The 25,477-nt window shown below is 35.4% G+C and overlaps 1 protein-coding gene across 1 annotated transcript in view; it reads left to right on the top strand.

The window, feature by feature from the left end:
• Positions 1-1,340: 1,340 nt before the first annotated feature.
• LOC128243000 (uncharacterized) overlaps positions 1,341-25,477 on the top strand; it is a 68,884-nt gene continuing 44,747 nt past the window's right edge. The window contains exon 1 of the mRNA XM_052960472.1: positions 1,341-1,551. Coding sequence (XP_052816432.1) covers positions 1,425-1,551 — 127 coding nt within the window. The 5' untranslated portion in view covers positions 1,341-1,424. The remainder of the gene's footprint in view (positions 1,552-25,477) is intronic.

Raw genomic sequence — 25,477 nt, 5'->3', positions numbered from 1 at the left:
AATTATTCAATATTAAACTAGATTGCCAGTCTGCTACCAAATAATGCCACATTTGAACATTTGTTTAATGTGTACCAGCTTCTTGAGTCCCAAGTGATTCATAACCCCTGAATACAGTTGACTGAAAGAGAAGGGTTTCAACCTCCTACATCTAACAAAGGTATTTCATAGTTGTTCTTCCTATGTTTACAAAATCTAAATGGAGTAGAACACCATAATGGAGATAAATCTCCATGTATATATAGAAAGAGAAGGGTTTCAACCTCCTACATCTAACAAAGGTATTTCATATATATATATATATACATATATATAATCAGAGCTACAGATAACCTTTTTTACTTAAAGTGTATTGTATGCCCATATGTAAATTTGAAGTGTACGTAATGTACACCTTGGTTTCAATCAATAAAGTGTAATGGAGATTGTTAAAGTCTACTGGCACATTGAAGTGCAAATGTGCATGTATAGGCTTGATCCTAAAAGCAGAACAGCATTGATTAAAAACACCGTAAAGCGCTTACTTCCCTTTGCATAATAAAAAGAAAAATGCCCTTCAATTTAAATCACTGCGTAGGAGTTAAGTGATTCTACACAAGTTTAGTGGCTATCTTCAATTTGGTCAAAACAGTTGTTCCAGAAATGGTCGTAAATTGATCTTAGTAACAGTACGCCCTTATAACAATTAGTGTTTGTTCCGAATCGAACAGATGTTTGACTTTATATCGAAATTGGCGCATTTTAAAGGTTTTTATGCCATTAACGGACCCTTATCAGTAGCACTGTATAATTATAAAATATTTTTAAAATCAATATTTTGATGTCATTTATAAATTATCATATCTGTTTGGGGTTTTTTACTGGAAATTATGTGCCATATTTATTTTTTCCCTTGGTCTCCTGGCTAACATTAATTTTCCAACACAATATAACAAATTCATTAATAATTAATAATTGGCATGTCAACACGTTTGAAACAATTACCATGCATTGTGAATTATCTTCATTTAAAATATAACCTACATTTCCAGCCAATGAAATCCAACTATCAGCCTTTAATTAGTGCAATGCCAAAAAGAAATGCAAGAAGAGGTAAGAATTGCAGTTTAACAAATTAACAGACTAACTAATTCACTGAATTTGACTGTCCTGGTGTTAATGAAATTCCATCTCTACTTCAAGTACTGTAGTGTACAATATTGGTTATTGCGTTGACTCGGTTGACTTCGGTGGGAGAAATGCCAATTAGCGTCTATGGAGTATATAGGCTGTAGTAAACCACATGGCTTATAAATAGGACTGGTATTGAGTAATTGACAGTTGTAAGCCACGGTTTTGTGAGCAGGAATGCAGTTTTCTCTCACAGCCCGACCTGAGGTTTACATTGGTTTGCATATATACACGCAAGATATCATCCATAGCGGATGGGCTGTAGGCACATACAATATAGGCAGTACAGCTTGGATCATGAATGTTTTGGATTAAAAAACACAAAAATAAGGCTTTTGAAAACGTTGTGGTATAGTGTTGGACTACCAAACTTACAATCAGGTTAGTTTGTTCAATCAGGAGGTTAAAACTAATTTCTAAACAGTTGAAAAATAGTGATCATTGTTTTTGTATATTGTCAGATTAACCTCATTTCATTATAAAAGTACACATATGTCTTCGCTGATATATGGGTGCCTATATATGATGAATACTTGCTCAAGAATTAAATAATATCGCACACAACTTGAGAAACCTATCAACCCATAACACAACATTTTTTTTAAAAAGATGAACAAATGGGAAAACTACAAACAGATCCGAAGCAAGTAAATATCGAAGGCCATGTCATTGATAATACTTCATATGTACATAGTTTATGACCAACTTGATTACAAGCACTGAAGTCACTTGGGAGTTGTGGCCCTCAAATTGTCCAAATTTTACCAAACTCACTTAACGTCCTCTCTCAATCTTGAGCAATAAGCCGTTGCTATCATCAAGCATAATGGCACTGCTTAAGGACATAATATATATAAAGTTTATTATTAGCGAGATCGCTTAAGCCAATTGATTAGTTGATATAAGAATTATGGCCCTTGATTTGTCATTGAACAAATTTACCTGAAATATCCACTCTTTTCTACCTTGAGCAATGAAAAGCGCAATCTTGTGGATCTTTTGTTATAAACATGCAACATGTATGTCAACAGAGCACATGTCTTGAGAGGTGTGTAACATATTTCATCTCATGCTGTTATTATGTCTGCAGTGACAGTTGTCTGCATTGAGTCCTAAGTGAATATAGAAAGAGAAGACCTTTTAAATATTTTTGCTTTTATGCCTAGATTTATTTTAAGTGGTGCTAAATGATATCAAACTCCATGATTATTACTCATATTTTGGCTTGTGCCTTGGGATTGTTAGATTACACAGTTATTGTTTTGTGACATTCCTACCTAGAAACCCTGTACATTTTATAGAAAACAGTTAATTGTGATAATAACCTCCCCTAGCAAGTGAGAAAGATTAGTCACTATATCAAGTGACTGTGAATCAGCCTTCATAGTGACCACTTGTTGTATAATCTAAGATCATTAACTTAATGTATAATCTAAGATCATTAACTTAATGTAACATTTTCTTTAAAGGGACTTGCTCATGTTTTTGTAAAATGCACTTCTTCTGTATCACAATATAAAGTGAGGACCATCATTAAGAGTGTTAAAACTAAGATACTGACGTCTGGAACCCTTCAACAAATGTTTATATATGCTGAAATATTGTCTTTGAAGTCAATGAATTTGAATAGTGTAAGTAACTTGTTTCAACAAAAGACTTGCGTTTGTGTAAGAGTCCTTGGTGGCGTGTAGTTTTGTTGTCATTTTTCTACTTTTTCCTTGACTGTACCGGCGTGGGTTTGGTTCCCACTAAAACCAGAATATCTTTTTATTAGGGATAGCAACGAGTACTCAATCGATCATCCGAGTACCCGTGTACAAATTCACTATTTTGAAAAAAAATCACAAAATACAGGATACACAGACAATTTAACACTACTGGCATGTTGCAAACAAGACAATGAACATGTATGGTTCCTCTAATCCCTGCTATGTACACAATTGACCCTTACTAGTTAAATGACAATGATTTATAAAGTCTCAACTAATTTGCAATTAGCACTGATGTCAATGAGTGAAGTTTTGATAGCGGTACATTTCCTGCACAATTATATTGTTTATCAATGAAAGAGTTTTCACCAAAAAAATTATGTTGAAGAGCGAATGAGGAAGGACTGTTTCGAATGAGGAAGGACTGTTTCGAGCATTGATTCGTTAATTGGCGTATTTTTGCAATGCTCATCACAATTGATTGGTGGATATATTTAATTAGGAATTAGGAATATAAATGAGGTAAACAACAATATTACAGTATAAAGAACTGTCATTCTGAAGTAAAATTTTGAAGAGTAAACAAATAAACATATATCACAATTAATTAGGCTGCCCGCAAAGTCCACAGCGTGGAATTATTTCAAATGAGTAGCCGACAGCAAGTCGCGCAAATGTATACTGTGTCAGGTGTCGAGTTAGCATATAATGGTGGCACTACAAGCAGAAAATAGTGCAATTTTAGTAATGCTAATTAATATTCATATGTGCTTTTTTTTTTTTTTTGATACGTGTACTTTGTAATTTGAAGTTTAATGTATGCTATTAAATTTCGTTCAGTGTAATTTTGATTTTTGTTTATTAACATTTCAAGATTTTATTTAGATCATGGGTTATTATAACCATTTGATCAAAACAAAAACACCTTAACAATCATGTAATTAGACATATATATAAATATATATGAACTCATTGAGCCTAGCTCATTTGCTACTTTTATGACGTGATAATATGTTTTGACCAGGGCTTCTAAAAACCGGCAATTTGCCGGTCTGGACCGATTTTGACCAAGCCAGACCGATTTAAGTTTTAAAAAGTGTCGAAATAATCAGTCTCAAATTTTCTCATTTTTTTTATAATTTCGGTCCAAAACAACTAAGTCAGTTAAAATTGTAGAAATTGTAACACACAAACATTCTTGGGTCATTCACACATTAAAAATTACCCCTAATAAAAGTGTCCTAGTTACCATCAGACCACTCGATATATGTTAAATAGCATATTATGCTTTCAATCGGTCTAATCACGTGTAGTGGTAGGTCGCAGAAGACCCAATTTAACAAATTATGTGTTTATTATGTGCTTGCAGCCACCTATCCTGATCAGGTGTTAAAATTGGTCCATATTTTCACATAGCAATCTGCTAGCTATGTCGTCGACCATAAGGTTTATGACATGATTCTTGTAAGGAACGCCACAGAACTCGATGAAAATCTCATTTGAAATTAAGTTTGTATCAATTAATATCTAATTCGACTATGATGGTTCTAGAGCCCTATTATGAATTGCCACATCGCGAAAAAATATTGACATAACACACAATATGTGAATATGAAAATATGTGGCATTATTTAGCAACTAAAAGGAATACTTTCGAAAATAATGTGGCTTTTTGTCTAAAGCTATGACATTTTAACACTAGCTACGTGCGTTTGCATTCCTGGACACTATTTGTATCGAAGTGTTCTTGGAAACTATGCAATTATGAATGGTGACCAATACACAGATCAAAAGACAAAACAATGCATTCTTTTTTTCACTATGTCACTTTAACGGACCCTCCTGTAAAACAAATATATTAATAAGAAACTTACCTGGATTGACGATCAATCGAGCCAAAATACTACTGGCGTTTGCATTTGTGGTCACATGACTTTTTTTGTTCATCCCCCATGCATAATAAACATATCAGTTTGTTGTCTTCATAAGAATAACAGGAAAGGCTTCCTTTCTATGAAAATCTGTTTCTATTGATCTTGGCCTGAAATTCACTTGGAGTTCTGACCTAGATCAGTAACAACAAAAATACAAATAAACCAATGATGGATTTGCATATGGCAAGCACTCTAACTGCAATGCAAAGCAGCTTTATGTGTATAATACATGGAAATAGATCACTAAATGACAGTAACAAAAGTATGTTTTTCATATATTTTATTAAAATGAATGAATTTTGCCTATAGTGATTATATCCTGACATTAGTGTTGGGAATCGGATTGAAAAACTACTATCGATAATCGGTTTATGAAACTGATCAATTATTAATCAATTTAATCTTAATTATATTATCTTTGGTCAAGATATTTAACGCTTACAGATAGAGAACATGCACCAGTTTTAAAGATGCACTCTTACTCCCACATAAGATTTATCATAATTAATACTTTTGTTTTAATATTTCAAAAAGATGGATAAATAACGAAAACATGGTTCTTATGAAGGATACCAAGTCTAATTTGAAAGAAATGATAAAAACACAGTATTTCTACCTTATGAGACTATAGTAGGCCACAATAAATCTTTTAGCATTCGCCAATCATTTAATGTTTTTGCGTTTTCATCTATTAAATACACGATTACAATATTGTTATCTGTTATTAATCTTTTCCATAACCTCATTATTTAGTAAGTAGTTCAAGGTTTATCCGTCAAAACATACATGTTTTTATACATGTGTATGTATTGATTTTGAAGAAGAGTGTCACTTTAAACACCAATGTTCCCTTACAATATTGTTTGTACATTTCTTTGTATAAATTACATTATTTATTCAGAACGCAACTATCCTTTAGTGTTTACAAGTTACTATTACCGATCATGAGACCACATGCTCTAAGATTTGTCTTACATTAGTATTGTATACAGTTGTAAAATAAACACAAAGAAATACTTAAATTTCGTTTTAATAAGCAGTCAGTAACAAGTACTACAAGCAATTGAATATTTTATGTTTTTCAAGAACATTTTCTCTCAGAAAACTGAGAAAAATAAATTCATACATGGTAAGAATAAACGGTAACCTGTTTTAAAACTAAATCACTTTTAAACCACAAACATGAGAAGTTGAGAACCCTTCCTCTAGCAGTTAAATTACAAAGAAAATGTATAATAAGGTACTATAGTGACTTACTGACTTGATAAGAATATTACTAGATAACTTAACATAGTAGTAACACCTTAGCATTTGAACTAGTATTAACCAGAAACAAAACATATTTTAATAACAAAATTTTTACTGGTAGTCGGTAGCGGTGGTGTCCATTGTTTCTGTAATTGATTGTTCAAATTTCACTATCGATTGTCGCCGACGTAGGCCTTTCCGATCAATTGTCGATTATAATCGATCATCAGCACAACACTATCTGTTTCTTATAAACTCTTATGTGATGCAGATCAGTTTGTTGTTGTAGGTCAACTGATAATGATTGGGTATGGGCAAAATAATTTGTTCACTATTGCACTAGCAACTTGGTATGTAAAAAAATTGGGGGTTAGTGGTAAAAAAATTGGGGGTTAGTGGAGTTTTAATTTTTGGGGGGGTAAACCTAAGTTTAGATATCCTAGGAGGCCATGCTAATTATTTTTTTTAACCTTACTCCTCTAACTAGGTCACGGGACCCGTCAACATTGGAGAGCAAAAATAACCACTTAGGGTTAAGTACAGTACACTCAACGAGTTAGACCCACTTTCCTCGCTCACTCCGAGGGATAAAGTTGATGATCGCGGATTTCGTCCGAGGGTAAAACTGTTGCCCTCGCTAAAATCCTACCCGAGTTCCTCCAAGTGGCTGGCTTACCGCCGAGTTTAATATGAACGATAGCGTTGGAAGTTGTCTGATTTTATGACTCTGTGTCTAATCAGATAAGCAAGAAATCATTCTTGTTCAGAAGTTATTTGTATTAATGCTTAAATGCACATTGTTAATTGTAAAAGATTCTTACCAACGTTTAATTTGTATTTGTGTCCATAAACGCCAATTGAATATTGTCTTGAATAATAAACATTGAATCATTAAAGTAGTGCCACTAATTGTATTGCATCATAAAACAGCCGACATTTTACACGATTCTGAACCATGACCTGTGACGTCAAGCGCGTGATCAATACAATGTAGAATATGCTATGATGCTTTAGGGAAATTTCCACAGAAAACAAGGCAAGAAGGCCTTCAACCATGTGTTGTGAACTTGTGAACACGTGTTTGACCTCCTGGTTTTCCGAAAATGTGTAACCTAGCCTTTCTCGGGTGAAATGTTTATCAATGTATTCAGTCATTAGCAAAAGCATGTTTATAAGATGCATGTGCAACTTGTGAAATATGACTGCTTTCTTGTGGTAAGCTAACTTCATGCAAAATGGGCAGAGGAAAAAGAATAATGGCAATTTACTGGAGCCGTCATAATCACTTGAAAATTTTAATAAAAAAATTACTTTAGCATAGATTCTTATAAAGTGTCCGCAGAGTTTCACGGAGTTAAGCCCTCTGAGGAATGCCGCGTTCGTTATTCTTCGGTCGACTGATAACCCTCCGAGGGCCTTAAATTCAAACTCAGAGGATTGTTGGCTGTGATAGCCAAAATCCGCGGAGAGAAACAAATAGTAGGTCTAACTCGTTGAGTGTACTGTAGGTCTCTTCTGGGCTTAGAAAAATATGCCATTTGTTTGGTCTCAATCCAACTAAACCTTTTTTACAGGTTCCAGCTGAAAAATGTTGGTACTGGGGGTATACCTCGCCAACAAAGCGATGTCGATTCTATCTAGGTGGTGGGTTTCTATCTTAACCCCCTCTAACCTCGGTTTTTGGACTAGGGCACTTGTGGCCTAGTTCATAGCCATAACTGCGATGTCTGCATTTTCAAGCCGCATCTGGGGGTTCACTGACGTAATGTATTCATACGCTGTATTTTGATTGGATTGCTGTTAGCGAATTTGAATAATCAAAGTAGTACCAGAACTGATAACAATGAAAACATCCAATAAAAATAGTGCTCCTAACAAGACAAGCTAATTGTATGTTCTTTTAATGAAGCACAAGAAATGGGTACGTAGCGAGTGAGTTAATCGGGTTAACTACATGAATGTTCTTGCATACTGTCAGATTAAATGCAATAAGAATATGAACATATTGGAAAAGTACGCATCGACATTTTCCGTTCAAAGCTCTTTATTGATAGACTGGTAGCCGCTTTCTCTTTTATCCGAAAAGAGACCAATATCAGCTAACCACGGTGCCCGTCGCGCATTCGAAATGTTTTGTGGGTACGTAAACCGAATCAAGCGTGTGGTCTAAGTAGTAAACAACCAGGATATTTGTTGGGTTTTTTAAAAGTATTGTTATCCTTTGTATAGAATGTTGGTATTAATTTATTAACAGGGCTGTTCTTTTTTTCGACATAATTTGCATGTTTCCGTGACATTTTCTCTTTAAATACAAAGTTTATTTTTTAACTAATCATTGCATGGCACTCAGCACTTTTTTAAATACAGCATGATTTTTGGTATTGATTGTTTAAATACTATTAATGTAGAATAAAAACCATATGCCGCGTACCTGTATAACGTTATAAATTGTGTTTTTGAGGAAAAGTAAATTCGGGTACCAGTCTACTGTATTGACTCATTCACTCTGATCAAAGCGGCCGAATGATTCACACATGTACATGTTATCACTACTTCCGGATGCTGATGGTGTGAATTTTATACGTGTTATATTGAAGAAATTTATCAATAAAGTCGCCATTGAATGATTACCACCATCAAACGGATTTATTGTCATCTTGGATAGCATGTTTAATTTGTCACGTAGAATTTCAAGCAATACAAGTTCGTTTGATAAAATCATGTGATTTCAAGTTTGCAAAATGGAGATAAAGATGTATGAAGTTTCATTCTAAATGAAGGTTTCATTCTAAATGAAGCCAAATGTATGAATATGTGCACAGTATCTGGCTTATGAATATGATGAGTGTTTACCTATGTGCATAGAAAAGTCTTGGAGCCATTGTCAGTGAAAGTACATTTTGTTCAATGACATTGTGTGATAAACCATCGCCATTTGCCTACTCACTTTTGATTTCTACTCTTATTATGCACCAGTCAATTGTTACCACCCCCTCGGGGTATACTAGGGAAAAGGGCAGTGTTTTCACCTTTCATGTGTCCTTGCAGTGCCTGATGATTGCGATGGTTTTATCTTCCGGCAAAATATATCGGGGAATTACCCTTACCTAAGAACCTTGGGGTGTGAGGTTATTTAGCAGGGATTTTACCACCAGTTCGTTCCCGCAGGGTAGGGCATGGATTTTATAGGGGATTGGTTGGACTGAAAGTCAAAGTATTCCCCAGACCTGGAAGGGGGGGGGGGGCGTGGTTACATTTGACTGGTGCATGAAGTTCTTTTTCTGAAGACGCTTTGAGCTCACTTTTTGTTTCCTAGCCAAGAATGAAAATCAGTAATCAATGTTGTGGCATAGTGAAGTAATAAAGATATAACCTCACAACAGCCTTTCTAAAATGCTGTCCAGGTTTTTTTTATGCTTAAGAATAACTTACCGTATTTTCTCGACTATAAGGCGATTCGCTTATAAGACGGCCCCCTAACTTTGCCTATGAAATCTGGTGCTTTTTGTTTCGACTCGCTTATAAGACGGGGTCAATTTTTAAGCAAATCTAAAATGCTAAAATTCTTCCTAATGTGTAAAAATGTTCAAGCTCAACGGACAATTATCGACTTTCGCGGTAACTGTTTTTGTTTTACTCAAAGAAAATGGCGGGCAACTGTGAGCTCTCTATTTGGAGGTAGGTTAAAAATGAGTACATAAGTTTGCAGGACAGGTCGTTACTTATCGAAATTGTAATAATTAATTAATAACAACATATGTTTGTTTTAGTTTATTTTTTTATTGAAGACACCAATGAAGTTCTTCGGCAAAATAAATGGCTTCAATAACATAACTGCGAAAAGCCGAGGCATGAATAGGTGTTTGTTTAGCAATAATGCTTTAGGCAATATTGTCCCTTGATTGGCGACGAACATAAAGGATTCATATTCGCATTGTCATTTTTTTGCTTAATCAAATTGACAGTTAGGTACCTACATCATATTAACATTCCAATTTATTGATTTGATATATCTGTCATACTAATTATACTGACACGCGCCATGAGAAAAAATGCAGATATAACGGTACACTGTGTGACGTCAGAGCACGCGCGGTGAAGAGATTTCGTGTTGTTGTTTACTTAATTGCCCCATACTTATATCAGCAGACGATAGACTGGATAGACGAATACCCTATGTAAAATTTAACTGATTTTGACTTGAATCTTTTTTTAATATTTTATCGACTCGCTTTTAAGACGGGTCCCCTACTTTGGGGGTAAAAATCGGGACCCAATTTCCCCGTCTTATAGTCGAGAAAATACGGTACCTGGCGATGTCAGACCAGAAATCGTCTTGGCATGAGATTGGATTACTATGGATCAGTATGCACCAGTCAATTGTAACCAGGACCCCCACATCCGGGGGTATACCGGGGAAATGGGTCGTGTTTTTACCTTTCAGGTGGCCCCGCAGTACCAGGTCTTCGTGGAAAATACAGTGCGGATGTGGATTAACCTAATGTCCCTTGGGTGCTGGGGGGGATTTGGTGGGAACTTTGCCATCAGATCATCCCTGCAGGGCGGGGATTTTAGCTTGGGTTGGCTGGACCGAAAGTAAAAGTCCCCGCTATTCCCTGGACCGGGGGGGGGGGTGCATGGTTACAATTGACTGATGCATAAGCTTGCGTATACATTCAGATTCAATGTTTTGGTGCGCAGTTGACAAATTAACTAATTACTTATTCGAAGTTAAGAATATATATTTATTTATATAAGTTATACTTTGCAATCTAAATCATAGATTTGAAAAAGGTAACCTGTATCAATAAATGCAATTATACATAAATAACTGTGCAAATCTTTATGAATCATCCCTTACCTTGCAGGGTCTATGTTATTTTTAAAAAAATTATACTAAGGGAGCTTTCAAGATTAGCTTTCCAATCACATACACAATGCAGTTTGAAACCTTGATAATTCAAACAAATCTTGGTTGCAGACCATTACTATTACATATTTGATAAGTCACAGACATTATAAGGTACATTTTAAATGGGCTGTACTCAATTAATTAATAATGAAAAAGAAAAAAAACTTTCTTTTTTATAGAAACCTGACATTAACTTGGTATCGATGTGTACAATTAATGCATTGAAACTTACTAACTGATGATGCACATAGCAGTTATTTCGTGTTTTTCCATTAAAAAAAAAAATCGGTACATTGTATGTCTTCCGAGTATAATTCATTCCTTATGCGTAATCTGCTGTTGATGTTATTACATGATTTAAACGAGTTAGGTATATATCTGGAAATTCCACCCAGTAAGAATAAGTCTGAATAGCATAGTGGATTCGACACTGCACTGCATTTTTTTTACATTTTGGTATTTTATTTACAATAACGATATCAAAGAGTAAAATAGTTTATTAAAAAATGTCCTACGATTCGTTAAAGAAAAAAAAACTTTTTTGGTGCCAATCTGGTGTACAGTCCCTTTAATAAACAACAAGTGAAGCCAATGCTGTATTAAATTTGAGACAAACAAAAAGAAGACAGTACAACGTTCAACAAGTGTGACCAATTTGAGAATGCCCGGTACCTTACGTAATTGATAAATTTTCATGCGATTCAGACAATTTTAATGCTAGAAATCACAAAAAAAACATTCCCTTGAATTATTCCCGTCATAGTTTAAACTCATAATCAAATTTCAATGCACAGCATTTGAAATAATTTTATTTAAACAGATGAAAAACTGTTATTTTTAAAAAGCACAATACATTGTTTATCTTTTATGTGACCTAACATTGATATAAAAATTTATTCAGATCATAATTTAGAGACTTGTCTTGCACTTAAATGTGAACAAGTATGCTTGGGATTGAACACTAAGAAAAACAAATTTCAAAGAATGAAAACAAATTTCAAAGAATGAAATTAAATGAAGCACAAAATATACAAAAATTGAAACTTTTTAGACTTTCAAAACTTTAACATTTATACTAAATACGGTTACATAAAATGATGAATACATTTGTAGGATTTGATATCCCACTAAATGTAACCGTCGGCTTCGTTCATTCTAAACTTTTTCTCAGTGATAAGGAATAAATTTTATTCACTGCACTTGTTTTCTAACTTTATGAAAATAAGAACAATGAAAACAATGCATTTACTACTGTTTATCAGTGCAGATTGTGGGAGGTCATGGTTGATTTCACTGAACCACCAATAAGCCCTGCCGAAATTTGATTCTAATTGGTCAGTCAGCTGTTTTTGGTAGGCATGATTAGTATGAATCTTAATTTTAACCATCATTTATGAATGTTTACAAAATCATTGAATATTGAAATAACAAGCGAAATGTTAGTTTGAATGATGAAAGCCATGAACTATGTGAAGTATTCAAAAAAAGACCATTTTCCAGCTTGTGTAAGTATCGAGAAAATTATTAAGTAAAATTATTTATTGTTTATCTGTAAAATGTTGAAATCTCATGTTTAGGCTTATAGTGATCATACTTGATTGCTATGTTATTGCAATATGTTTTATTCATTGCAATATTAATGTAAAACATTTTTATGTTGACTTAAGTTTGTAGATAAAAACTAATGGTATAGGTGATATGAGAATGATCTCATAAGTCTTTAAAATCCCTTTTGGTATTGTGAGTTCTTTGCTCCAGTCTTGATCAGTTTAGCTTTTGAAGATTTTCAAAGTAACTGCAAAACAAGTCCAGCTGTCTAGAAAGACTATGTCAAACCCTTACGAGATAAAATTTATAGTGTTTTCAAATTATCAACTTGGCATTGGTTTTATCATAACATAGGATATTAATGCTAGTGATTTTAAAGAAAATTCTAGTGTTTTTGCATGTGGAATGATATATCATAAGTGGCACTAAATTGAACATAATTTATAGTTCTCATTGATAAAACACATAGCCCCAAGTACATGTTGATCTTAGATTTAAGGCTTGGATGGAGTCATGTCAAAAAATTGCATGTAACATTGTTAATACATTGTGCTTTCCAACAAGAACTGTTGGTTTATTCAAGTTAATAAAGCAATCCCCACACCAAGGAAATGCAGTATTGCTTAACCAGCTCAATTGACATCATGAGTTGGACATTAAATTGCTGCAATTAAAAGGCACATCTAGATATCAGAATTATTCAAACTCTGGTTTAGCAACCTTATTATAGTTTAATATATGAACTACTTTTGCGAAATGAAAGCTTTTTTAGATTTACAAGGGCGGGTAAAAGTATTTGTAGTAAAGTAAATGTACTGCAACACCTGAAACATGTTGCCTAGGAATCCTATAAATTCTAGGCACTCCAAATGGTACAGTTCTATTCAATTCAGAGTGCCTGAAATGAAAGCTTCTTGATTCTACATTCAACATCTTTCTGTATGACCAGGAGAATCATGAACCTACAACCATTTGCAACTATTGAGATAGGGAGCTATCAGGACAGAGACAGAGGACAATACAAGAATGGCCAACTGTTGCATTTATTGATGTCTTTTACCAATAGTATCCAAAGTATGGCCCTGTGGTTTAAAGCTCCCCTGAAAAAGAGTTGACAGGTTTTCTATATAGGATATAATTACATCATTGAAAATCTTCTCTGAAACTGCAAATAACAGACCTTTGATATACAATGATTTAATCAAATTAAAGAAGTATGTGTACTTTGGTTAACATACGCCAACCACGTAAATTAATTTGTTTAGGTCTGATTTAACGACATTGAGATTTTCAAAAGAACTACTTTATCTGACTAAACATTTTAGCCCCCCCCCCCTCCCTCTACCCACACTTTTAAAATTTCCTTTGCAGCTTGCAAGCAGTTTTAGTCTAAAGTTTAAGCTAGCCCATTAAACAGTGACCCCTTGTGATGTGAGCCGATTTGTTTAATGCTTAGAACATGGTTATCAACTTTCCCCTAAATGAAGCCATAGTCCATCAGTGCTTTCAGCACTTTGATTATTGTTCAGGACACCTTAAGCAAAAATCCTACAGGAAAGTTCTTATGAATTATCGCCCTTTTCTATCCCCTAGCGCAAAACTAACCAATTAAGGTTGGCGTCCATCAAATACACAGGAGCACAATGTCACACCGGGGACCTGCCTTAACCTTTGCAGAACACCCCTCGGCCCAGGTAATGGCGGCTAAAAAGCTTGCTTACGGAATCCTGCGGTCAACTAGTCCAAAAAGGTGTTTTGTTTTATTCAAATCTCAAATTCATTTCTCTTGGTTACATTGAAACACTAGGAGGGCTGGAAGTACACTAAAACCCTGGTAAACTAAAAATTTAGTAAGTAGAAAACCAGAATTCTTCTGGTCACCGGTGGCCAGAAATACACTAGGCATACCCTATCGAGGGTGGGTTATGGGGTGCGGCATGGGGGTTGTTTCTAACTTTTTCTTTTTATGACCCCCTTCGAAGAAGAGGGGTATATTGCTTTGCACAGGCATGTCGGTATGTCGGTCGGTCGGTCCGTCGGTAGACCAAAGCTTGTCCGAGTGATTACTCAACAATTCCTAGACGTATGGTCATCAAACTTCACATGAAGGTTGGGCCTGACCAGTAGATGACCCCTATTGATTTTGGGGGTCATCGGGTCAAAGGTCAAGGTCACAGTGACCTTTAATGGTAAAATAATTTTAAAGCTTGTCCGAGTGATAACTCAACAATGCCTGCACCCATGGCCCTCAAACTTGACATGGAGGTTGGGCCTGACCAGGAGATGACCCCTATTGTTTTTGGGGGTCATCAGACCAAAGGTCAAGGTCACAGTGACCTTGAATGGTAAAAGGTTGTCCGAGTGATAACGTGACAATGCCTGCACCCATGGCCCTCAAACTTGACTTGGAGGTTGGGCCTGACCAGTAGATGACCCCTATTGTTTTTGGGGGTCATTGGGCCAAAGGTCAAGGTCACAGTGACCTTGAATGGTAAAAGTTTGTCCGATTGATTACTCAACAATGCCTGCACCCATGGCCCTCAAACTTGACTTGGAGAATTGGCCTGACCAGGAGATGACCCCTATGGTTTTTGGGGGTCATCTGGCCAAAGGTCAAGGTCACAGTGACCTGGAATGGTAAAAGGTTGTCCGAGTGATAACTCGACAATGCCTGCACCCATGGCCCTCAAACTTGACTTGGAGATTGGGCCTGGCCAGAAGATGGTCCCTATTGATTTAAGGGGTCATTGGGCCAAAGGTCAAGGTCACAGTGACCTGGAATGGTAAAAGGTTATCCGAGTGATAACTTGACAATGGCTGCACCCATGGCCCTCTAACTTGATTTGGAGGTTGAGCCCGGCCAGAAGATTGTCCATATTAATTTTAGGGGTCATTGGGCCAAAAGTCAAGGTCACAGTGACCTTGAATGATAAAAGGTTGTCCAAGTGATAACTCAACAATGCCTGCACCCATGGCCCTCAAACTTGACATGGATGTTGGGCCTGACCAGTAGATGGCCCCTATTGATTTTAGGGGTCAAAGGTCAAGGTCACAGTGACCTTGAAAGCAAACTCGACAATTCTTGGACGTATGGTCATCAAACTTGACATGAAGGTTGGGCCTGCCCAGTAGATGACCCCAATCGACTTTGGGGGTCATCAGGCCAAGGTCAATGTCACAGTAACCTTTAACGCAAAAGAGTTAACAAATCTTCCCCCACTGATTATATCAACAATGCCTGAACCTATGATCATTAAACTTGACATGGATGTTAAGCCTGACCAGTAGATCACCCTTATTGATTTAGGATTCATAGAGCCAAAGGTCAAGGTCACAGTGATCTTGAATGGTAAAAGGTTGTCCGAGTGATAACTCAATAATGCCTGAACCCATGGCCTTCAAACTTAACTTGGAGTTGCATCTGACTTGTAGATGACCCCTTATGATTTAAGTGGTCATCGGGTCAAAGGTCAAAGTCACAGTGACCTTGAACGAAAAAAACTTGTCTTGTGATAACTTGACAATGCCTGCACCCATGGCCCTCAAACTTGACATTTAGATTTCTGGTGACCAGCTGATGACTCTGGATTTTGAGTTCATAGAGTCAAAGGTCATGACGGTCATAACACACTTTATCCTCACACTTTAATGGTCATAATCTTAAAACAGCAACAAATCAGCTGTCATTTCGGTCCATGCATATTTCATTCAATTGTCCATATAATCCTGACTACATGGCGCTCAGGGGGGGCATAATGTTTGACAAACATCTCTTGTTTAAATCTTAATTTTGCATTAATAAGTATTTCAATGCACTTCCAACAAGTTATGTTGCCGTATGGGTCACCAGAAGTAAAAAAAAATGGTTGAACGCAAAAATGACCAAAGCCAAGGCCCACCCCCAAAAACACAGAATGGGTTTAGAAATCGCGAAACAGATTCCGGATTTGTGTTCGGCGTCAAAAACAACTAAAAACAACTTTTCAACCAATGTCATTTTTTTTGGCTAACCCAAGAAATTTCACTGTATACCTGGCTGATATATTGGGGTTAAATTTTTGGACTTTAATATCAAATAATACTTTGATATAATGGACAAATAGGTGCCCTGAACACGAATCTGAAGTCTGTTTTGTCATATCTCCAATACTTAAAAAGTGATAAAGGTTGAGAGCAAAAATTACCAATATTTCTAACAGCCCGAACCCCACAAGTTCAGGTGGAACAGATAGAGATATCAAAAACGATTAAACTAGGGTTGTTTTACCTGTGCATATTATATATTATTGTACAAAAATTACCGGAGTATATTCATTTATGTTAGGTATATCTATTCCCTAGACGTACATGTCAAAATGCATGCAATAAAAGAATGTTTATTCGGCGTCTGAGCGCTAAAGTGTTAGCAGTGCTATTTTATATGTAATTATAGAAGTGTCCATGTTTTTTGAATTTGTCGTCAATACAAATATGGCAGCAGCTGATTTTGACAAATAATTGGCTGCTGCCTATTTTGACATTTTTTCAATGGGTCCTATATATACTATTAGTGGTATTAAGTTGTTTTTTTTTTCTTGATTTTTCTCGTTTTTTGGGGTGTGGGGGTGCGTCCTTTATACGTCCTTTACACTATGATTTATAGAATGTGATCTAAATTATTTATATATGATATTTATTAACAAACGAAAAAAGCTGTGAACATTGGATGGAATTTCAATTTTATTACACTATAATTGATCAAACTTAACAAAAATCTTAAAATAAACAACATGCTATACCATATATTTTAATAAAATGTAAATAGAAACAGAAATGGAAAAAAAAGAAATGTTAAAATTTTTCCCAGTCGACCAACCAAAAAAAGTAAGAATAAAACTTTTTTTACAAACGTATAAAATTATTGTCTTTTTTGCACCTTGATAATACTTTTGAACTGAAATGACACTGTAACATGCGAGCCAAACAAACACCAGATAGCCGAGCTTTCTGGTGTAATGAAACAAACACCAACAGATCCCTTCAGGGAAAAGCATGCACGACCCTGAAGGGGTCCACTGTCTGGTCTTTATATACACTTTAACTTCTCTATTCTCACAAGCCCGGGCTTTGCTAATTTGCATATTACCATTTTTATTTTATACGGAATATTATTATGAACGCACCTTCGGCCGCTTACAGTGGATCGTTACAACACTATTCTGAACTGAAAATAAGTTGATTAAAGTAATTTTATGCTCTTTTTAAATACTCAAATATGTAATTAAATGTGTCTACATTTTATTTTTTTCATTAATGAAAAGAAGTTGTTGTATAAGTCTGTTGTTTTTATATCATGTGTTCTGTTTTACATGTCTCTTTGTAGTACACTATAACTATAGTGAAAATCGCAAACAGTTTGCGCTTGAAAGATCTATGTTCTAAATGTTGAATGTATCTATTCTAATTGTTTCCAACTATAACATTCTAGTTCAAACTCACCACACCAAAAAAAAATAAGTACAGTATGTCTGTTTCACTTGTGCTTGTGTCGCATGCTCAGAGCTTCAAGCAAAAATACTACTACAAGAACCAAACAAATACACCTTTAAACACATCAGTTTTCATTGTCTCTATTAAGTCTTCAAAATATCTCTTTGTGGTGGAAGAACTGCCATTTTTTGCACTCTTTTTTTAGCACACCAGTGCACGAAGTGCTCAAGGTGAGCTATTGCGATCGGTCTTTGTTCGTCGTCCGTTAAAAAAGATCTCCTCTGAAACAACTAGTCCAAGTTCAATGACACTTTACAGGAAGCTTCCTTGGGTGACCCTCTACAAAAATACAACAAGGGGTCACAATTGATCAACAACAACAACAACAGCAACAACAACAAAATGGCTGACTTCCTGTTTTGCTTTAAAAACATCTCTGAAACTACCACTCCAAATTTAATGAAACTTTACAGGAAGCTGCCTTGGGTGACCGTCTACAAAAATACAACAAGGGGTCACGATCGATCAACAACAACAGCAACAACAACAAAATGGCTGACTTCCTGGTTTGCTTTAAAAAAACACCTCATCTGAAACTACCACTCCAAATTCAATGAAACTTTACAGGAAGCTTCCTTGGGTGACCCTCTACAATAATACAACAAGGGGTCATGATTGATCAGCAACAACAACAACAAAATGGCTAACTTCTTGTTTTGATTTAAAAAACATCTCCTCTTAAACTACCAGTCCCAATTCAATGAAACTTTACAAGAAGCTTCCTTGGGTAATCTTCTACAAAAATACAAAAAGGGGTCGCGATTGATGAACAACAACAACAATCTGGCCAACTTCCTGTTTTGCTTTAAAAAACATCCACTGTCCACTGAAACTGTACAGGAAGATTCATTGCATGACCCTCTACATGAATACAACAAGGCATTGAGATTGATCAACAACAACAACAACAAAATGGCTGACTTACTGTTTTGCTTTAAAAAAAATCTCTGTTACTAACTACCAAGTCAAATTCAATGAAACTTTACAGGTAGCTTCATTGCATGACCCTTTACAAATATAAAACATTTTTTTTCATGCCTTATCACCGAGTTGTAGCCCTTTGCTTAGGTGAGCGTTTTAGGGCCATCATGGCCCTCTTGTTTGTTTCCTTAACACCTCTGGTCTTGATAGGTTTTGTTTCCCTGCATGTTGGGCATGTTGGCCAAATGATGCCAAAGCGTTCCTTTGAATCTCACACTTCATCAGTGTCAAGAAATTCATTACCAGCATAATGTTCAATGAATGATAAACATAGCAACTGTTGTATTCATTCCAAAAGCGTTAACTTTTTATATTACTTCAAGCACAAAACATACTCGATAGCGCCACCACTAGGGCAACAGTGCCACCACTTTTATAAATATGTGCATTTTTCCTTTTTAAGAAGTGCTTATCAGTTTTGTTGTGTTCTGGCATAGGTACTATACATAACAGTTATGTTTGCATGCGTGAGAATGTTCTTACGGGGTGTGTAAGCCCCGAAATGTACTTGCTATGGTAATCAGATCTCAAAATATGCACAAGTCCGATTCGGGAGAAAAGCTCCTGGCACCACAGTTTGCGCAATATTGAAACGAAATAGTAACCAGCCTACAGTAGAAGTGTTCTTACATAGTACCACATTCTCCGATTTTCGAAATATGTCCGTTAAATGAAATTATCAAATAAAATATAAATCATACTCACGTTTGTTCATGTAAACATAGGGCACAGCTCCACCACGGAAGTGTCGACAGCTCTTTTTCTTTGCACCACCGTAAAGTGGTGGAGCTGGCGTTTAGAGGCCGTGTAGTAGAAAAGGAGATAAAAGTTCGGGAAAACCGCATAAAACACTCAAGTTTTGTTTAAATATAACAGGTACGGGTATTTGTGAACAAATATATTAATTATTTTAAAAGATATGAAAACGAAAAGAAAATGATAGGTTGCAGCTCCGATTTTTACAAAGATAGGTTGCAGTTGCATATATAGGCTTCCGTCTTGACTGTGAATTCTTTGACTTATTTTTAGTGTCCAAACCAAAAATATAACCTTTAACTTTTTTACTTACGTTTGAACAAGATCAACGAATTACACTCGACTGGTTTTTAATGTCAACATGCCATAACCTCATTTTCCGCTAAATCTGAGCCAAAATGATAAATGGCACTGTAACCTACCAGTCGGATTGTGTATTGAGCCGTGGGTTCAGTGAAAGTGCGCCGTTACAATGGGTTTTCACACTTTTATGATTGCCAATTAAAGTTTGTCAGTATAATGTTTGTTTCTTTTGTTATATACCGCCGATAATTACGGGTACAATTATAACTAATAAACACTAATTAAGGCAACAGAAATTGCCAGTTTTAAACATCAGTTTGCAAGAATTGCAACAAACACACATCGTTTATTTAATATATGCTCGATTTAGTTTGGTAAATAAACTGTTTTGGAAAATATTTCTGCTCGATTTATTTTGGGAAATAAACTGTTTTGGAAAATGTTTCTTCTGTTGCTTTTAACTGATTTAACTGACGATCTTTCAAATTTCGTTCATTATTGTTCACATAATTGTTATAAATGCATAGGTCTTTAACACCTTTTGGAATTTCACAAGATTTTATATTGAGATCTATTCGAACTTCACGGAATTTTTCACAGTTTTATGGAAGATATAACGTCATACTGAGCACTAATATTCAAGCATTTATTAACAAATTATAAACTAATGAAAGATTAATTTAAAAAAAAAATGTTTAAATCATGGTCCTTAAGATTCCGAAGATAGTCCGTAATGTCCCTAAATCTGGTCCGTAGTGTCCCTAAATCTGGTCCGTAATGTCTGGTCCGTAATGTCCATGGTCCGTAGTGTCCGTAATTCATTCAGTGATGTTCCTTTAAAGCACAGGTATATTGTTTTGAAAACTTTTTTTGTTATTTTTTGTCTTGGAATGAGCCATTTTTGGCATAAATATCTGCATACAAGTGATATAAGACTGCTGACAACAGATCAGATTGCAGATTTTCATATTTCCATTCGAAAACCATTGGTTTTATGGCTAAGTTTGTTACTAACAGTTTAAGAAAAATGCATAACACATCATTATTTGAGCCTAAATAGGAAAATCTGTGATCTGATTTTATATCAGTCTTATATCACTGGTTTCCATGCATTTTCGCATAGATTCACAGCAGATGAACGCAGTGATACGTGAACCACCGCATGGCTACAGTGGAATATATCGCCACAATTAACCGCGATGACACAATCTCTCCCGCGATGGCAACATGTTTTTTTTTCATGGTCTGAATGGTTTTAAAATAAATTGGCATATTTGTTCAGTACTTAAAGGCAAAGCGTTGCGTGCAGGAACCAATATTGGCATATTTGTTCAGTACTTAAAGGCAAAGCGTTGCGTGCAGGAACCAATACCCTACTGCTAAGTTCAAGGTCAAACTTGAATTCAGTCATTATGGGATGCTGCATCTATGCACATAGAGTATTGATGTAAGGGCTTTAACTTTGTCATGCATGGAGGGATTTCAAAATGAGTTTAATCATTAAGGAATGCTTCATAGATGCATATAGATAGAATATATAGTTGGTCATGTGACAGGTAGTGACTTTGTCATGCAAGAAAATATTTTTTACACAAGTTCAGTACATACAAATGACATTGTCAGGTGCAAACCCTCCACAAGCGATGTCAGTCATCATTGGAGCTGGCATAAATAAAGTTAATGATATAGCCTTTCCTGAATGAAGGCATATTAGTTATTGCACAAGGCCACAACAAATTGATCATTTGTTCTACGGATTTTGCCAAAAAAAGTAGGAGCGAGTGAGCGAAAAAAAAATAAAAAAATAATAATTTAAGGCAAATCAGAGGCGAGTCAGCAAAGCGAAAATTAAAAAAAAAAATGTATATTTCTTACCAAATTTATCAAACAATTGTGTCAAGAAATGCGTTTTTTAATTGCAAACGAAGGTTCTCGGTTATAAATGAAAAGGTTTCAATTGTATCACATAAAATTCTGTCTCAATATTTAACAAATGGCAATAATATCCAGCGCTTTACTATTAACTTTCATTGCATCAGCAATTTAAACGTGGATATATTGTAAAGTCAGCATTTCTCACAGTAACATGCAATTATTCGAAGACCAAAAACAAAACTATTGTATTAATTCCTTACTTATCTAACTTACTATCGCAAAAAACATTTTAGAATAGTAAGAGTAATATATCATTTGAGCATTTCCAAATATTGGGTCAGGTCTAAATTTGAACCTTTTGAAGCACATGATAAAATTGTAGTGACTTTGGCATGGCAGCAGATCGAAAATGTAAATAACAGAACATTTCTAAAATAAGAAACTGTGGATTGAATTGCGGGACAATATAATTGAAGCAGTATCAAACAAATCTGCAAATGTGGCACTGGTTATTAGCTCTACTGGCCAAAGGCCAGAAGGGCTTATGCGATGGTAATGTGTACGTAGTATGTGCATCCGTGCGTCTGTGCATTCGTGCATCCGTGCGTCTGTAAACAATTGGTTGTGAACACGGTACAGTCTTCATTTTTGATTGTATCTCGATGAAACTTGTACAGTGTTTAGATATCCATTAGAGCTCGGTTCCTTTCGAAAACCAGCCAGATCCGCCCATGCATGCCTAGATTATGGCCCTTGATAGTATTAAAAAAATGCTATTGTGTAAACACTAGCTTGTGAACATGATACAGTCTTCAGTTTTGATTGTATCTCGATGAAACTTGTCCAGTATTTAGATATCTATTAGAGCTCGATTCCTTTCGAATACCAGCCAGATCCGACCATGCATGCCTAGATTATAGACCTTGAAAGTATTAAAAAATCAGTTCGTCTGTAAACAATTGCTTGTGAACATGATACAGTCTTCAGTTTTGATTGTATCTCGATGAAACTTGTACAGTATTTAATATCCATTAGAGCTCGGTTCCTTTTGAAAACCAGCCAGATCTGCCCATGCATGCCTAGATTATGGGCCTTGAAAGTATTAAAAAATCAGTTTGTCTGTAAACAATTGCTTGTGAACATGATACAGTCTTCAGTTTTGATTGTATCTCGATGAAACTTGTACAGTATTTAATATCCATTAGAGCTCGGTTCCTTTTGAAAACCAGCCAGATCTGCCCATGCATGCCTGGATTATTGGTCTTTAAAGTATAAAAAATGCTATTTTAAGCCAAGTCTATTTTTAGCCAAGTCTTCATGAGCGAAGTCTATTTTTAGCCAAGTTTACATGTAAAGTCACAATTGCTTGTGAAGTTTTGTTCAAATTATGCCCCTGGGGTCATTACTGCCCCCCCACCCCCCCACGGAGATTGTCCCGCAAGGGACCAGTGCGGCAAATGCAAACGACCTCGGATGTTGGCGGAGGCCCAGGAAAGAGTTCTCTTTTCCTTGTAAGGGACGGACTCCCCCCCCCCCCACCTTAAATTCGGAAATGTTAAAAACCTTTTTGTCTGAAACCACTATGCAAATCCTTGCTATTTTGAACAAGGCTTTATTTATTGGTCCACTACCATGGTTGTTCAAATTATGCCCCTTGGGTCAAAACTGACACTGCCCTGGGTGTCACTATTTTCCTAGAGACTTATTTAAGAAATATTTTCAAACTCTTCTTGTTTCAAACCACAAGGCCCATACCTTTGATATTTGTTGTGGAGCATCATATGATGCAATTGAAACATTTGAAATAATGCCCCTTGGGCAAAAGCTGGCCCCATCCCTTTTGACTTACTCATTAATTTTTAAAGCTACAGTAATGAAATTTTGACCATGTGAACAGTTTTGCAAACAACCATTAATGTTGTCCTTGACTTTGACCTTTGACCGACTTGTTATTTTTAAAACTACAGAAATGAAATTTTGACGATGAGTACAGTTTTGAAAGCAAATATTTTTTACCCTCAGATTACCTTTACTTGGCACATATTAAAATAGTTCATGCAACTAATCTGCTTACAACACTTCCTGTCCTCAGATGTTGAACGTGCAGCGTTTTCAGCTAACCCAAAAACTAAAAGTGAACTATATATTTGTTGCCTATTACTCAAACGTACAATGCTCTGCATTGAAAATGACCACAAGAGCCATGCCAGTAGAGCATAGGCCCTTTTGGGCCTCTTGTTAAATTAAGTGCAGGTGGTGGATTAAAGATGTTTTGGTTTCAAGACCTCACCTTGACCACAGACCTATGGTTTATAGGTCCGTGCCTTGAAAAAGAATAATATGACTGCCTCAATAGCTTCAATGCCCGTAAGAAACAGGCCACTTTAATAACAGGCCACTTTATTACTAATCTATCAAAGAAAATAAGTGGATAAGAACAAAGAATTGAGAAAATTAAAACAGTCATTTTACTTATAAGAGGTTTTATTTTTTTATTTTACTGATGTTATTTTTATACTGTATGTGTAAATACAGACTGTTTCTAAAACATTTTAATACAAGTCCTACTTTTTTAACTGTTTCAAACAATTGAGTATATGAATACTGAGAAATGCATTTTAGAATTTAAAAAAAAAAATCGCGAAAACATGTTCAGTGGTTGTAAGTCGTGTGTCCCGTGTATTTTGATATACGTTTTGAGCTCAAAATCTGATTTAGTTATTATATAGCACTAAATTTTGAGTAAAAAACAATGAATGACTTAAAACACACATAAATATATATAATTATTGCCTTCGATGCTGTGAAACTGTTGTTGTTTACTGAAGACTATAATCCATTGACTATGACACTGATTTTTACTTAAAACGTGTATTTTACATTATGAAAACTGAAAGTAACCTGAAAATTAATACCTTAAATGAATAACAACGGTGCGTCCTGCAAAATATTCCCGACAAAAAAGAAGGTCAACAAATATCAGTTGTTTTGTGGTTACCCAGACCTGATTTGTCCTGACAGGAGGAAAGTTTGCTCGCAAATAATGTAAAGCATGGAAATACCTTCAAAAAAAGGAGAGGTCGACGTTACAGGTTTAATTTCTAAGTAATAGAAAATAGAGGAAACTGAGAAGTAAACAAAAAAATAATATTGGTGGCCAAATAGTATGTGCAGGTGAAAAAAAAAAAATTATATTTTTTTTTGCCTTTTTTCGAATTTTAGGTGAGGCAAATCCGATGAACTAATGATCAATTTGGTGTGGCCTAGTGTATTGAACTGGATTGCATTTTAGGGGCATTTATCACTTAATGTGACAGCTCTTGATTTGTTATGTTACTACTTATGACAACTAGCAGATCAAAATAAAGATTCACTTGAACTTGTTGAAAAGAAAGGTTTGTTTTATAGGCATTTTTATGGTAGTGTCAGTAGCCTGCTCTGCCAGGTTCCTCATTATTGATTTGTGAATGGAATCCATTCATGTCCATTCTTGTAACCAATTTTTGTAACCA

This window comes from Mya arenaria, chromosome 8 (genome assembly GCF_026914265.1).
Source record: "Mya arenaria isolate MELC-2E11 chromosome 8, ASM2691426v1".
Classification (NCBI taxonomy): domain Eukaryota; kingdom Metazoa; phylum Mollusca; class Bivalvia; order Myida; family Myidae; genus Mya; species Mya arenaria.
This window is presented reverse-complemented; position numbering and strand designations above follow the sequence as displayed.